We start from the raw sequence: 13077 nt of genomic DNA, 5'->3' as shown, positions 1-13077 counted from the left end.
CTCGACTTGGCTTCATGCTCATCCATCCTGCAAGCGCGGTGGATGGAGGGATGGATGCATGGCTGATTGGCCGGGTAAATCACCGCTGGGTTGTGTGTGTATCAGGACTGCAGTCCGGTAGGTAGATGTGTAGACGGTACATACTTGTGATCTGCACCGGTCGGCGTTTGCTGTTGCGGTGTCCGGAATGGTATCTAGATAGGTAGGTACTCCGTAGGTAGGTGGTGATGGTGGTGGTGGTGGTTACACAGGGGACAGGGGCAAAGGAACCACTGCATCTCTCAGGTACACGGTACTCCGGACATGCATCCGTACATTTTACTCCTTGTCTGACTGACTCTCTCATGCGCGTCTGCGCGTCAACAAATTGCCCGTGGTCAGAAACCCCTTGTCTCCCATCGCGCCTCGCCACTCGATTGACAATTGGCCCAGAACCGCTCGTCCGTCACGTTTCATCTCCTTCTGGAGTGTCTCAAGGCCTTCCTGCTGCCCTTCTTCCTGCTCGACCAGAAACGCGACCTGCAGGACATCGCGCGGGTGTAGCGTCGGTGGCTGCGGATCCGTCTGCTCCGGACCCTCCTGATCCCAGTTCAGGGATACCGATTTGAACGGGGGTTTCGGGTTGAGCCTCGTTTGCTGTCAAAATTAGATTCTTTACACGCTGCTATAAATATCCACCCCCGCGACCTACCTTGACCACAACAGGCCCATCGCCCACATTCTCCAGTTGCGCCTCCAGCGCGAATCGGAGCAGACGGGTTTTCCCATAAGGACCCAGCGCTTTATTCTCGACCTCCAATGGCGCTAGTTCCGAGGACTTCGTTCGCACGCTGAGACAGGGCTGCGCGACGAACTGGTAGAGCTTGCGGAACGTTCTCACTCGCCCACTGGCGGCTTGCGCGTCCGACCCGATCAGCGTTTCCGTGTAGCTGACGCTGACCGCCAGGATGTGATTTCCCTCCTCCTTCAGATCGAACCGCACGATCTTCTGTAGAGAAAAGCCCTTCTGTATCCCGTCCTTCGAAGCCGTATCTTCGGCCGGCTCCAGGTCCAAAGCCGCTACCTGCGATGGTGTCTGCATCTCCGCCACTATGCGGACCGACGTGACGACCCGCGATGTCTCTTCTTCTGGCAATTCATTGTTGGCGCTCAGGGTGCATGCAAATGTCTCCCCGACGTATGCGGATCCGAAGGCCGGGGGCAGTGTTAACTAGTTGAGCTGTCAGCGAAGAGACGGGGATCGGCCGGGAAGTCCCGCATACATTGGGCGTGAGGATAAACTGATCATCGATGTTGTCCGCGGGATAGCTCAGCGAAGCTTTATTCGAGATCTTCGTCTCCGCCACCGGGAGGGGGTACTGATAGGATAAAGAAGGCCGTGATAGCCTTGCAAGGTCAGGATTCAGGAAGGGTCGACGGCTGGTGGAAGGCATTGCTTACCGCAGTACTGGACAGAGGTCAGCCAAGGGCCCGCGTGGGACAAGTCCTCCGGCAGTTCCTACCTTTCAGGGAGACGGCATGTGGTTCTTTGGGGGCGTCGGCGCCCGAGAGAGCGCGAGGGCGTGCCATGGAGGGGAGTAATTGTCGATTGAAGCGAAGCTGGAGGCGGCGTCATTCCGTCGTTATCGCGCAACGCTAAGGACAGGCAAACAGGCCAAACAGGCCAAACGCTGCAAACCTCCGCATCGACCAGGATCTCGAAATGAACCCCGGAATGCTTCGATCTCTCGCCTCCACACGAAAGGATCGTGACGACGATCCAAGATGAACGTTTAAATGAGGCAGACTTATTGCACAGACTTACTGCACGGCGTCTGACATCTGATGCTGTGGCCGTTTGCTCTGCTCCGTCTCCCCTCCACAGGTACGTGATGATTATGTCATCCTGGGGCCCCGATTGCTTATCGATTAGCGGTGGTCTACACATCAACTACACCGAAATCGCCACCGCGACTCGCATCCAGGAACGTCTTTTTCTCTCTCAAGGCAGCTGTCGATTCGAGAATGGGGATCTCAAAGATGACTGCTGCTCAACGGCAGTATGCCAGCACCCTCATACCAGCCAACCCTCGAGCTCCACGTTCAAGACCCACAACACGCATACCCGCGTCATCGAGAAGACGGCGAAACGTACATGAACTGACATGTCCCCCCGGTCACACTCTGGTTAGTGGCTCTGCTGCCCCCTGGAAGAAAAGGGCGAAAGCGAAAGCGAAAACATCATCAGATGAGCCACCCCCTGAACGTCGAGCGAAGAGGTTTCGCACTCATCCTCCTAAGACCTACCTCGAGAGGGCCGCGCGTGCTTTATCCCAGCGGTATGCTGCATCTACCATCTTGGTCATATCCGAAGCTGATGTTCATTGCCGCGTGTAGAATGTTTGTGGTTGGACATACAGCCACTAATGTTGAAGTTGCCCCCGAGATGAGTTTCGACATTGTCGGGACAACTGGTAATATCTACAAGACGGTGATAGGGAAGGTGCCGACCTGCAGCTGTCCGGATGCTAGAAAGGGTAACCAATGCAAGCATATCTGCTACGGTACGTCTAACACACTAGTACCTATCTCCCTACAACCATGTCATTATTACCACCATATGCGTGCCCGTTATTCTTAATGTCCGTGACGCTGAGAACCGTGGCATATGAAGTCCTAGTCAAGGCCCTGAAAGCTCCTCATCATCTCCAGTACCAGCTAGCATTCTTGTCGTCGGTAAGTAGCCAATGTAGTATCCAATTAGACTCGTGATGGTAACTGTCCATACCACAGGAGCTCCGGGAGATGTACAATGCCTCCCCCATCAGCCGTGAGCAGCCCAAGGCCACCGAGAACAACGATGGAAATAGAAAGCCAGTTGAAGGAGACTGTCCGATCTGCTTCATGGAATTTGAGCCGGACAGAGAAGAGACAGTCTGGTGCCAAGCGGCATGTGGAAACAATATCCACAAGACTTGTTTCCAGCAGTGGGCCGCTACCCAGACCCGGCAACGGCAGGAAGTCAGATGCGTCTATTGGTATGTTCGATTCTAGACGTCTTCTCAGAAAACATCTCTCTAACGCCATATCTACGTTCCTCAGCCGTTCCCCCTGGGAAACAAAGCCCAGCAACGTGGATCTTGACAAGCTCGTGCAGGAGGGCAACGTCTCTGCTGACGGATACGTCAACGTGGCTGACCAGTTTGGTCTTTCCAGGATGCGCGGTATGAGACCGACACTGTGACTGCCCCTGTCATAGGTTTGCGATTCCAGTTAAGGATCCATGCTGACTATGGTTTTCCTAGATTATTCAACCTATCATCCTTACTGGGTGCACCAGCAATCGTATCCCTATGGTTCGCACAGTGGTAGACATTCATATCACTACGGCGGTTCATAAGTATGGAATTGGGTCATGTCTCAATGGACGTTCAACCCATGCAACTTTCCTTGAACCCTCAGCTTCCGTCCGGTACGGCTGGGATTTTGCTGGAGTATTCTGGGTAATGGGGAGTGTACGACTAGGGCGGTTCAGGCATTTTCAGCACAACTTGTATCATACAGGCTTTTGGGGTATTAATATTCAACTTAATTTCACTCCAGCGCTAGATGGTAGTTCTCGCTTCGTAAGATAAAGAAGGCTCAATGTTCACATCTGGTCCAGGTATTGGACATCTAAATTGCCATCGTATTTCCGTTCAATGCTAGATGCAGGGTCCTCTAGCTTCAGGGTCCAAGACACTGAACCCGACACCCCATCTCATACTATCAAGGTTGTTCTCGACATGTCTGCTCTGCACCATAAGAACCGACCACCCACGGCCCGTTCAACACATCCAAGTGAGGAAGCCTTTTAGGGGAACAAGCTCACAAGCTATATACCGCCCGACGAACTAATCCTCCAGATAAGCCGCGTGCACGCCCACGACCAACACGGTCGGGATTGCGATACCACGCCCGCCCGCCCAAGCGCAGCGCGATACCGCGGGTTGCGACACACGCAGCCGCGCAGGTCATATATATCCATCCCACCCACCACGTATGAAGTTTCATCTCCAGACCGCAGCACAGAGAAGAATCCAAGAGCAACCAGCCCATTAATTCCTTTCCTTTCCGCTACCTTCATCCACTGTCCTTGACGACCCGACTGCCCTGTCGCACCACGGCCACACTAACCGCTTCTTCGCCCGTCATCCAGGACGGCATCCGTTTCGCGTCGACGACGCCTAGCTCGGCGAGTTTGCGGATCCCCGAGATTATGTCTGTGCCGGTGAAGGTGAGGGATAGGGATGGGGTTGTTTGTGTTTGGGTTTGGGTTGGTGTTTGCCTGGAGGCGGGGTTTGATGTGGGGGTTGGGGGATCGAGGAGTCGGACGTCGAGACGGTCGAGAGGAGCAGAGGATAAGGAGCCGGAGGTGCCGAAGCGGGATTGAACGGCGAGGGAGCGCTTTTTGGAGACGTGTGGATCTTCGCGGGGGTCTGTGTGGGGGTTTGGGCGTTTGGAGAGTTTCTTTTCGTCCGTGGAGTCTGTTGGTTCGGATGGTTCTGTGGTCTTTTGTTGGTGGAATTGCTGGTTCATGTGCTCTTCTGGGGAGACGGTGTTGGATGGACGCGGGTCCAGGGGGCTGCCTTCGAGTGCGGCGTCGGCGAATATGCTGAAGGCGCCATTGGATTGGTTGGATCGGCCGGGGCCGCGGAGGGCCAGGAGAGCCTGGAGGCTCTTGGCGGTCAGAGAGGTGGCTTTGAGGGTGTAGCGCTGGTGAGGGAGGGAAAGGGCTTTGGGGATGGCGTCTCGGACGAGACGCTGCAGACTGCGCGGGTCTGTTGCGACGGGGTGGGGGGTCGCGGTTGTGCTGGCTTTGGAGCCGGTCGTTGAGGCGATGGACGTGTAGATAAAGGGGCAGCTATCCGGGAAGGCGATGTAGATGACTCGGGATGCGTCGGTGAGGGAGTCGGCGGCCTGGCGCGGGTGTTGGTAAGGGGAGTTGGTGACGAAGATGCGGAGGAAGGTGAGCGGGAGGGAGGTCGAGCGGCCGAGATAGTAGTGCGCTTTCACTAACGGGGCGATCTGTTGCTGGAGGCTGTTCAGGAAGGTCGAGGCATGGAGGCGCGGGAGACATGCGGTCATGTCGGCGGAGGAATCCGGGGGATATTGTTGGGCGCCGATGCGCGCGAGCTCCAGCGCTGTCCATCGCAGACTTGCGGGGTGGTCGTCGATGTAGCGGAGATCGACCATGGCCAGCTGGCGCAAGGTGATTCCGTGTCGCCAGTCGCCTTCGAGGATGCGATCGATGACTTCGCGCTTGCCGCCTTTGCGCAATTGCAGCTCCTGGTAGGCGTTTCGGACATCGTTGATGGTGCGCTCGGCCGGGTAGGGGCTGAGTCCCTCGTCCTCGTCCTCTTTCTGGTCTTCGTTCTCTTGGAGGTACGGCGGGAAGGACTGGACATTGCGATCATCGAGCCATTGGAACGCGAGATCCAGCAGGGCCTGCCGGGTGAGCTTCCCAAAGGATTTGACTAGCGACGGGGTGGAGGAGGGGAGGCGGAGGTTGCTAGGAAGACTGGCGGTGGTGGGCGCGCGAATGGACTTGGGACGGGCCATTGCTCTTGCGTCGAAGGTTGGCCTAGCGGATAGGGGTGTTAGGCATTATCGCCGCGGTGGTTGATGTTGCGGGGTGGTGTTATTGTGGTTGTTGTTGTGGTTTTGCTTGGTGGAGGAAAACAATCTCATGGGCCGCGGAGCCTCGGAATGCGAGCTGTTGGTTGGTTCCTGAGGCATCAACAGCAGTTACGTAGTCACGTGGTGATTGGGCGCGGGCCTACACTAAATCACTAATACAGTCAGTCTCTTAGGCGCTTGGACTCCCGCATGGTTTCCTTTCAACAACAATAATGAGGGCCCCTCAGGTTCCAACATGGGATTCATGCGTCGGCCTGTGTCTAATCTCTAGTTGCGTCGCTGATTCACGGGCGTTGCCGATCCTCATAACGGTCTCATGACTGGCTACATGTCGACACTTTCACTCCAAAAGATGCAATCCCCTGCACGAATGGACCAATTCATTATCATACGACGAATGCTACTACTTCACGCGCAGCCAGTGGTCAGGAAGCATGAGAATGCAAGTACTTACAAGTGAAAGTGAAAGTGAAGCTAGCGGAAACTCTTACCCTTTTGAACCCAATAGGCTTACCTCTTGGGGGCATGCCAGTCAATAGGAGACGGGGTTTATAAGCAGGGTGGTGATTATTCCTCGCAACCCGCGGAAAACCCCGTGGTTGAACCCACCACCAGAACCCACCAGCCCACCACAACAATGCATTCTCCGGGCTTAGTCGCCGAAGTCGTCTTCCCCCGCAGACCAACCAGGGTGTCTCCAGCGGGCACCCTGCACAGTACCAGGAAGGCTTTGGCGGAGACTCGGGGGTGCGACCCTTAGGATTCGGCCTATGCTCCAAGTGCGAGGTGTCTATCTAGCATCGTGTAATTTGCTCAACCGGACTTGCTTGGTGGTTCTAGTTGCTGGGTTGGTCCCTAGGTTCACCCGGTTGGCCCCAAGATCCGAACCGGGCAGGACGGAAGGCCTGAAGTATGGTTCCGCAAGCCCGACTTCGGCCACCGGAAGAGGGATGGATGACTCGGCTTCGATGTCATGGGCGGGAAAGGCCTCTGGAGGGTGGCAACGTGAGGCTCCCGGTCACCCAATGCAGGTACTCAGGGCCCCAGCGGTCGCTCTGGAGGGGGGGGTGGGGGACACAATCAGACCAGGATAGAGGACAATATTAATGGCACAATTCAGTGATGATGCAGGCAGACAAAGGGAAGTGCATAGGATTAGTGTGGTAAGTACACGGTACGGAGTACGGGCAAGTGGTGGGAAGGTTAGTCACTCGTATTACACACGGCGACCGCCGATAACTTCCTGCCTTAATAATCCAATCCAGCCCTCGCTCCACCCCCGCCTGGCGCAAAATCCCACTCTTTTCGACTCCGGCCACCCGCGCGTCCCACATTCGAACGAGACTCTCCCTCTCTCTCCCTCTCTCTCTCCTTCCCTTTCATCTCCATATCGCCCACCGACCACCCAGCAACCCACCACCCACCTCGCAACCCCGACTCCATCCCCATCGATTGGTCCCCATTCTACGACACCCTCGTGGCACGCCACTCCCCGGCGGAATTTATACTTGTCGACACACTGCCTTGTGGTAGATCGGACGAGAAGGCGCCTCGGTGAAGAGAGGCGTCGGCCAGAGGCTTTGATTACAACGTCACATTCGAATACCTCGACCCCCTTGGATTGTCAAGCCTTGTGAGAAAGAGGCCCCAGAAGCCTTATCGCCATCATGTCCGAATTCAACGGCCGCCGGCCCCCCAACTTCTCCCAATACCTCGACGATCTGAATGCCATCCCGTCGCCCTACGACCAGGCCCTGCAGCAGCAACAGCAGGAATCCTACAACTTCGATTCCGAACTGTCGCTCTTCACCAATGCCGAATTCTTCGATTTCGATCAGTTTGGCGATCTCAACCTGCCGTCGTTTGACTCGTTGGAGGACAACAATGTGAAGAGGGAACCCTCTCGTGATGCCAGTTCGGACATGGATTTCTTGAACCTCCTGGGAGGTGAGTGAATACAGTTTTCTTCAAGTCATCCGTTCGATACCCTTGGAACCGAGCTGGGCGAATGCGGGCAACTACGGTCGCAACGGTAGTACTATGTTACGAAGTGCTGAAAAAAGCCATTGCACCGTTCCTGGATGGCTGTGGATTTGACCGTGTTGTATCTGTCTCCATATCCGTCATACCCCATATCTGCCCACTACCTTTGATTTCCATCCCTGCCATTGTGTGCAAAAATCCCTTCCTCGTGGAGCCTTGTACTAGCGGTGGATGAGGTACTATATTTCTGAGACACCGGCTGCTCCTCCCACTGGCATCATCTGCACGTGTTTTGATTGGCCCGCTTCCTGCATGAGACCCCTTCGTCTGTGCGGCGATCGCAGAACGTGCAGCGGCTTTCCATTGGCGTGGAATGCGCCAACTGCTCGCCTTATTGCGCCATACCACGTGACCTCCATCTGGTGGAAGGGTGCATACAGCCTTGGGTCGTGGCACATCATGAGGATCTGGCCGCGGTCGATGCCAATGATGCCTTGCTTTATATCCCCTTCGCCCGGCTTGGGCATCTATTCCCTTTCCCGAACACTTGATCACATCATTCCAAACGATTCGATTGCAGACCCTTGACTAACGCCCCCTAGAAGGCTTCGGCAATGTCAACAACGTCCCCTCTACTATGAACTCCGTCAACACACGGCCTATGCCCGTCCAGAACAACCAGTTCCCTGCCATCCCATCCCTGTCGAATGCTCCTCTGGAAGTCAACACCGCTCCCAGCCAACCCGCTTCGCAGCACTCTCCTCAGTCATCGGTGACATCGCCAGTCGAGGCCCCCACTCCTGCCCCTACCACCGCTGCGTCTCCCCCCGCACCGAAGCGCAAGAACACACAGAAGACTGCGGCTATGAGCGTAGAGGAGGCCTCGCGCCTAGCTGCCGAAGAAGACAAGCGCCGCCGCAACACCGCGGCCAGTGCCCGGTTCCGCGTGAAGAAGAAGATGCGCGAGCAGACCCTGGAAAAGACGGTCAAGGAGACCACGGACAAGAACAACGCCCTGGAGGCCCGAGTCACCGCCCTGGAGCTGGAAAACCAATGGCTCAAGAACCTCATCACCGAGAAGAACGGCCAGACCTCGGAAGAGGCCCGGCAGTCGGAGCACGACATCGCTACCATGTTCAAGAAGTTCTTGGCTACTCACCAGCAGAAGGACAGTGCGTCGAGTAGCTCCGAGTCGAAGATCGGCGTGGGCACCGCTTAACCTTAGTCCCTTGAAAATATGGGTTGGTTGGTTTGTCTATTTTGCCTCTTCTTGTTCATTTGAGCTTTTTTTTGTAGATGATGAGATGTTATGCAGAGTCATTGAATCTCCCCTTCCTCTTTTTTCATTTTTATCCCCCCCCCCCCCCCTTCTGTTTCCTGTTTTTCTCATATCCAATGGTGTACATGAAGGGGATGGCGTCTGTGGTGCACGGAAAGTGGAGGATACCCGCCTGCCTGAGGTCGTCGGAGGTATGAGTGATGTTTTTACTTTATTTTTACCGTCTGAAGTAAAGATCCGATATGATCTGATCAGATAGCTGCGATTGTTATGCAGCCCCCTGTTTAAAAGCACGATAATGAATGATTATACCTATTTGTTTACCTTCCATTGCTAGCTTTATTTTATGGTCACTGCATCTTTTTACTGGAGTATCTCATGATATTGATAGTCGATTCTACATCGCATATTCGTAGCTGTATACACGACCAAATCCCTATCGCGTTATTTAAGGGCATCTATCCATCTATTTATCGTATCAATTCAATCCATCAGGCACCACCAAACCAACCAACCAACCAGACAGGCAGGCAGAGCGATAGGCCAAGCCAAGCCAGGCCAGACCAAGTTGCCCCACGGACCCATACAAATGACCCGCTTGAGCACCAGAACCAGACCCAGACCCAGAACCAGACCCAGACCCAACTGTCTCGTACGGGATACACAGTTAGGTACATATCTAGCCTAAAATGCAACCCCAGTCAGTCCGTATGCAAAGTTTTGATTTTTGATTTTTTTTAAGAGAAGGTACGATGGTGCTTGTCAGGCACAAGAAAAGGGAAGAAGGGATACTTTGTAAATATGAATGATACTCTGCAAGCATAAATAATACTTTGTAGACACCTCTGTAAACATAAACATAAACATAAACATAAACATGGACATAGACATAGACATCAATTCTCAACACCATGCATGTATGGGATATCAGATAGGTAAGCGCCTCGATTCCTTATTCTGTTTGTCCATCCATCCTACCGAATAAGAAGAAGAGGAAGAGGAAGAAGGAGAAGCACGCGTGCATAAAACAAGCCAGGAGGGTGGTGGTAAACGCTGGTTAACGCCTCATAGGATGGGTAGGTAAGATGAAGTAAGGTGGGGAGGTAGGGAGGTAGGTAGTTAAAGTAGGTAAGTAGGTAAGTATAGGCATGGTATGTACCTAGAGGGGGGAGGGGAAGGTCTCTATTCACCCTCCTTGCATTAGTCATTACTGAAGCCGAGTAAAAAAGAAAACACACACACACACACACTAAAAGCAATATGTAGCGGATCCGGTCACTCAATCTGTCATGGAATATCTTATCTTGCGTAACTTCGTTGCAGTAAACAAAAATTGGATGTGGGTAGGGAAGAAAAAAAAAGATTCGGCTTGAATGGCTGATGGAGATGGATAACAAGCCAGAATCTGATTTTAGATTCCCCTCCCCCCCTACTCCTCAGGTGACTCCTTTGTCCCGTCGGTTGGGTCGGCTTTGGGCTCGGGTTCGTCGTCTTTCCTGTCGGCTAGCTTCTCCTCGTCGCTTTCCTCGCCGGTGATTTCTCCCCATCCTGAGCTGCGACGGCTGATGCGCCCCGTGGCGGGTATTGTTTGGTTGTTCGACGGACCGGGCCATGCGCTGCTGATGCCGGTTCCGGTGATACTGGCCGTGTTGCTGTCGTGACGGCTGTGCGATTGGGCCGCACTGATGATGCTAGCACCGTCTCCTGCGGTGGCGCCCTTGTGGAAGCTGCCGCGTTCACCGCTCCCTGGCAAGGGCGCAGTGCCAGAGGCCGAGTAGACGCTGGCGCGCTCCACACTGGCCAATCCCACCAAGCTGGGTCTGTTGAGAACACCCGGTGTGTTGAAGGACGAGGCGGTTGACGGCTCTCCGACGTTACCGCTCAGCACGCTCAGGGGCAGGCTCTCGCGGCTACCCCCGAACACCGAGGACGGGGCCAGGGCCCGAACCGAGGCATTCGTGTCCAGTGAGTTTCTCCGGCGTCGCTTGGAGGACGAGGCAAGGGTCAAGATGGACGCGTTGTCGGTGAGGAGGTTGTTGGCCGTCGCAGTGCTATAGGTGACCGACTGGCCATGAGGGGCAAGGTGGGGCGGCACTGCCGTGGCTGGAGATGAGGGAAATTGATGGGAAAATTGCACTTGTTGAGTCGGGTTGTGCAGTGAATTGGAATGAGTCGTGTGATGTGGGTTTTGCGCATTGTAGAGATGTCCCGACGGCGCTGCCGACTGCACCGTGGTCAAGGTCGTGGTCAAGGACCGCACCGAGGGCGCGGGCGACGAGAAAGTGCTCCCCTCACCCCCGCCCTGCGAACTGATGCCGCCCCCCGCCGTGGCCATGGTCCCTGCCTTGGAATACGCAGCATCGGAGATGGCTGTGTCGCCGTTGGTCGAGATGGTGGGGGCGGTTGACTTGGCACTGGTGGCGGGGATATGTTGCTCGTAGCCGGAGTACGCGAGGGAGGGTTCGCTCTGGGAGCACGATCTCTGTTCGGAATCGCCGCTCGCCTCGGAGGGATTGAGATCGCTAGTGTAGTCGCCGACGAAGTTGGGGGTGCCCGACAGCGGGTAAGGGTTGTTTTTCGAGCTTCGGCTCTTGTGCTTGGGCATCGCATGGCGCTTGTTGGACCAGCGGTTGGCGCCCGAATCGGTCGAATGTTTTAGGCTGGCGAGTCGCTTCATCCAGCTGGAAAAGGGGTGGCGGCGTCCATTGCGATCTGTTTCCCACGCGCGTTAGACAGCTCAGAGAACGTATAGCACTGTAGGGGTTGTCAAGCAGAGCAACGCACCATGCGCCCTGGCGGGCCCCTCGGCGGTAGCCATCCTGGCCTTCCAGCAATACACAGGTAAGATAGCCAGCGGGACAACAGGGGGGGTTGTTTCTGGCCGACCACCGGAACCGTCAGTGTCGCAGATAATTTGAGTAGGCGAGTGGAGAGTGGGCGATTAGGCGGTTGATCGATCGAGAGGATGCCCGAGGAAACGAACGGGGGGTGGTGGCAGCGTGGGAGCAAAGAAAGGGAGGACGGACGGGCAAGGGGGAGAAGGGGAAGGGGAAGGGGAAGGGGGAAGGGGGAAGGGGAAGGGGGAAGGGGGAAGGGAGGATTCAAGAAGAAAAAAGAGCCACAGAGAAAGCCGCGGAACAGAACGAAGGGAAATGGAGCGATGGAGAGAGAAGTGAGAAAGGGAATCATGACTGAGGCCTTCCAAGTCAGGAGTTCCTCGGGAGGGAGGGGCACGTGATTGGCGCCTCCATGCATCTATTAATGTAGGACTACGACGTACTAGTAAGTATAGTATACAAGTACTCCGTATACTCCGTCCGTATCTCCATTCTCTTGTCTTCTGCTGTCTTTCCCCGTGCTTCTGCCCTCACCCTTCCTCCCGACAATCATCTCCCCGCCAGTCTCCAGTCTGGGCTCTGAAACTGACAGGGGCTCGGGCCAACAGCCTACAGGACCTGCCACCATTGACCATCTGGGCTACTGCAAATGCAATGATGCGATGGCGCGTATCTCGGGTGCTCGCTTACTCGACCCCCCTGGTCGTGGGCATGCCCGGCGAATCATGGCCGCGTGCTCGAGCCATCATCCATGGGTGGCATGGACTCCTGCTTACGGATCCCACCTAGCCTGGTGCATGTCATCCCGCGCGATGCCCTCGTGTCCAATTGCCTGGCCCTTGTGAAACACTCCCGACGGGCACGCAAAAAAGCAAATCATGGATGGATCGACTGCCTGCATGGAGATTTAATAACCAGGGGCGAGATGTCGAACCCACTTCGGCTATGTTGCTCTATGTTGTTGGGGGGGGGACTGCTAGATCTGGACATCAAGCTCGATCGGCAATCCATGAACCGAACACGGGCGTACAAACTGTAAACGGGGGCTTTCCACGGTGTAGACTTTTTGAGTATGGGTCATCATCGTCTCTTGTCTTGGTGCATAGCTGTTTGTTTATTGACTCAAAAGGCCGACTACCGACGATATCAAAACAGGCCAACTGCATGGGAAGGGGAAGATTACTACTACTAATTAAAGTACTTAGTATACATAGTATCCTTTGTAGAGGAAGGACCTTTGACATGTCCATCGCTCCTGCTCTTTTCGTATACCTCGTCTTGGCAAGAGCTCCCCTCATCACGTGACCTGCGACATCATCG

The 13077-nt window shown here is 55.0% G+C and overlaps 4 protein-coding genes across 4 annotated transcripts; 2 read left to right on the top strand and 2 right to left on the bottom strand.

Annotated features, from left to right (window-relative positions):
* Window positions 1-95: 95 nt before the first annotated feature.
* BO70DRAFT_224765 (trafficking protein particle complex subunit 13) lies at window positions 96-1898 on the bottom strand. The gene is made up of 6 exons (XM_025538756.1): window positions 1503-1898; window positions 1441-1447; window positions 1263-1386; window positions 692-1210; window positions 152-636; window position 96 (listed from the first exon to the last, which is right to left on the bottom strand). The coding sequence occupies exons 1-5, from the start codon at window positions 1567-1569 to the stop codon at window positions 343-345; spliced, it is 1011 nt and encodes a 336-aa protein (XP_025400818.1). The 5' UTR covers window positions 1570-1898; the 3' UTR covers window position 96; window positions 152-342.
* Window positions 1899-2004: 106 nt separating this feature from the next.
* On the top strand, window positions 2005-3379 carry BO70DRAFT_370296 (RING finger protein; the record flags this gene model as incomplete). Its single annotated transcript, XM_025544728.1, has 6 exons — window positions 2005-2318; window positions 2377-2543; window positions 2654-2715; window positions 2773-3017; window positions 3082-3203; window positions 3285-3379. 6 exons carry the CDS (start codon window positions 2005-2007, stop codon window positions 3377-3379), a joined length of 1005 nt encoding a protein of 334 aa, XP_025400817.1.
* Window positions 3380-4101: 722 nt separating this feature from the next.
* Window positions 4102-5580, bottom strand: BO70DRAFT_370295 (CENP-N/CHL4 family protein; the record flags this gene model as incomplete). Its single annotated transcript, XM_025544727.1, has 1 exon — window positions 4102-5580. The coding sequence occupies one exon, from the start codon at window positions 5578-5580 to the stop codon at window positions 4102-4104; it is 1479 nt and encodes a 492-aa protein (XP_025400816.1).
* A 2664-nt stretch (window positions 5581-8244) lies between these two features.
* Window positions 8245-9009, top strand: BO70DRAFT_361092 (putative bZIP transcription factor (MetR)). The gene has a single exon (XM_025542967.1). The coding sequence runs from the start codon at window positions 8279-8281 to the stop codon at window positions 8858-8860; it is 582 nt and encodes a 193-aa protein (XP_025400815.1). The 5' UTR covers window positions 8245-8278; the 3' UTR covers window positions 8861-9009.
* Window positions 9010-13077: the final 4068 nt, after the last annotated feature.

The sequence above is a fragment of the Aspergillus heteromorphus genome, assembly GCF_003184545.1.
Source record: "Aspergillus heteromorphus CBS 117.55 chromosome Unknown BO70scaffold_8, whole genome shotgun sequence".
In the NCBI taxonomy this organism is placed as follows: domain Eukaryota; kingdom Fungi; phylum Ascomycota; class Eurotiomycetes; order Eurotiales; family Aspergillaceae; genus Aspergillus; species Aspergillus heteromorphus.
The sequence above is the reverse complement of the archived record's forward strand: the minus strand, read 5'-3'. Positions and strand labels throughout refer to the sequence as shown.

Excerpts from the sequence above, each read along its gene's own strand:
- BO70DRAFT_361092 (XM_025542967.1), top strand. The coding sequence starts at position 8,279 with ATGAACTCCGTCAACACACGGCCTATGCCCGTCCAGAACAACCAGTTC.
- BO70DRAFT_224765 (XM_025538756.1), bottom strand. The coding sequence starts at position 1,569 with ATGGCACGCCCTCGCGCTCTCTCGGGCGCCGACGCCCCCAAAGAACCA. Across the intron at positions 1,211-1,262 it reads AGTTTATCCTCACGCCCAAT|TTAACACTGCCCCCGGCCTT; the intron begins GTATGCGGGACT and ends CAGCTCAACTAG. Across the intron at positions 637-691 it reads ATGGGCCTGTTGTGGTCAAG|CAAACGAGGCTCAACCCGAA; the intron begins GTAGGTCGCGGG and ends TAATTTTGACAG.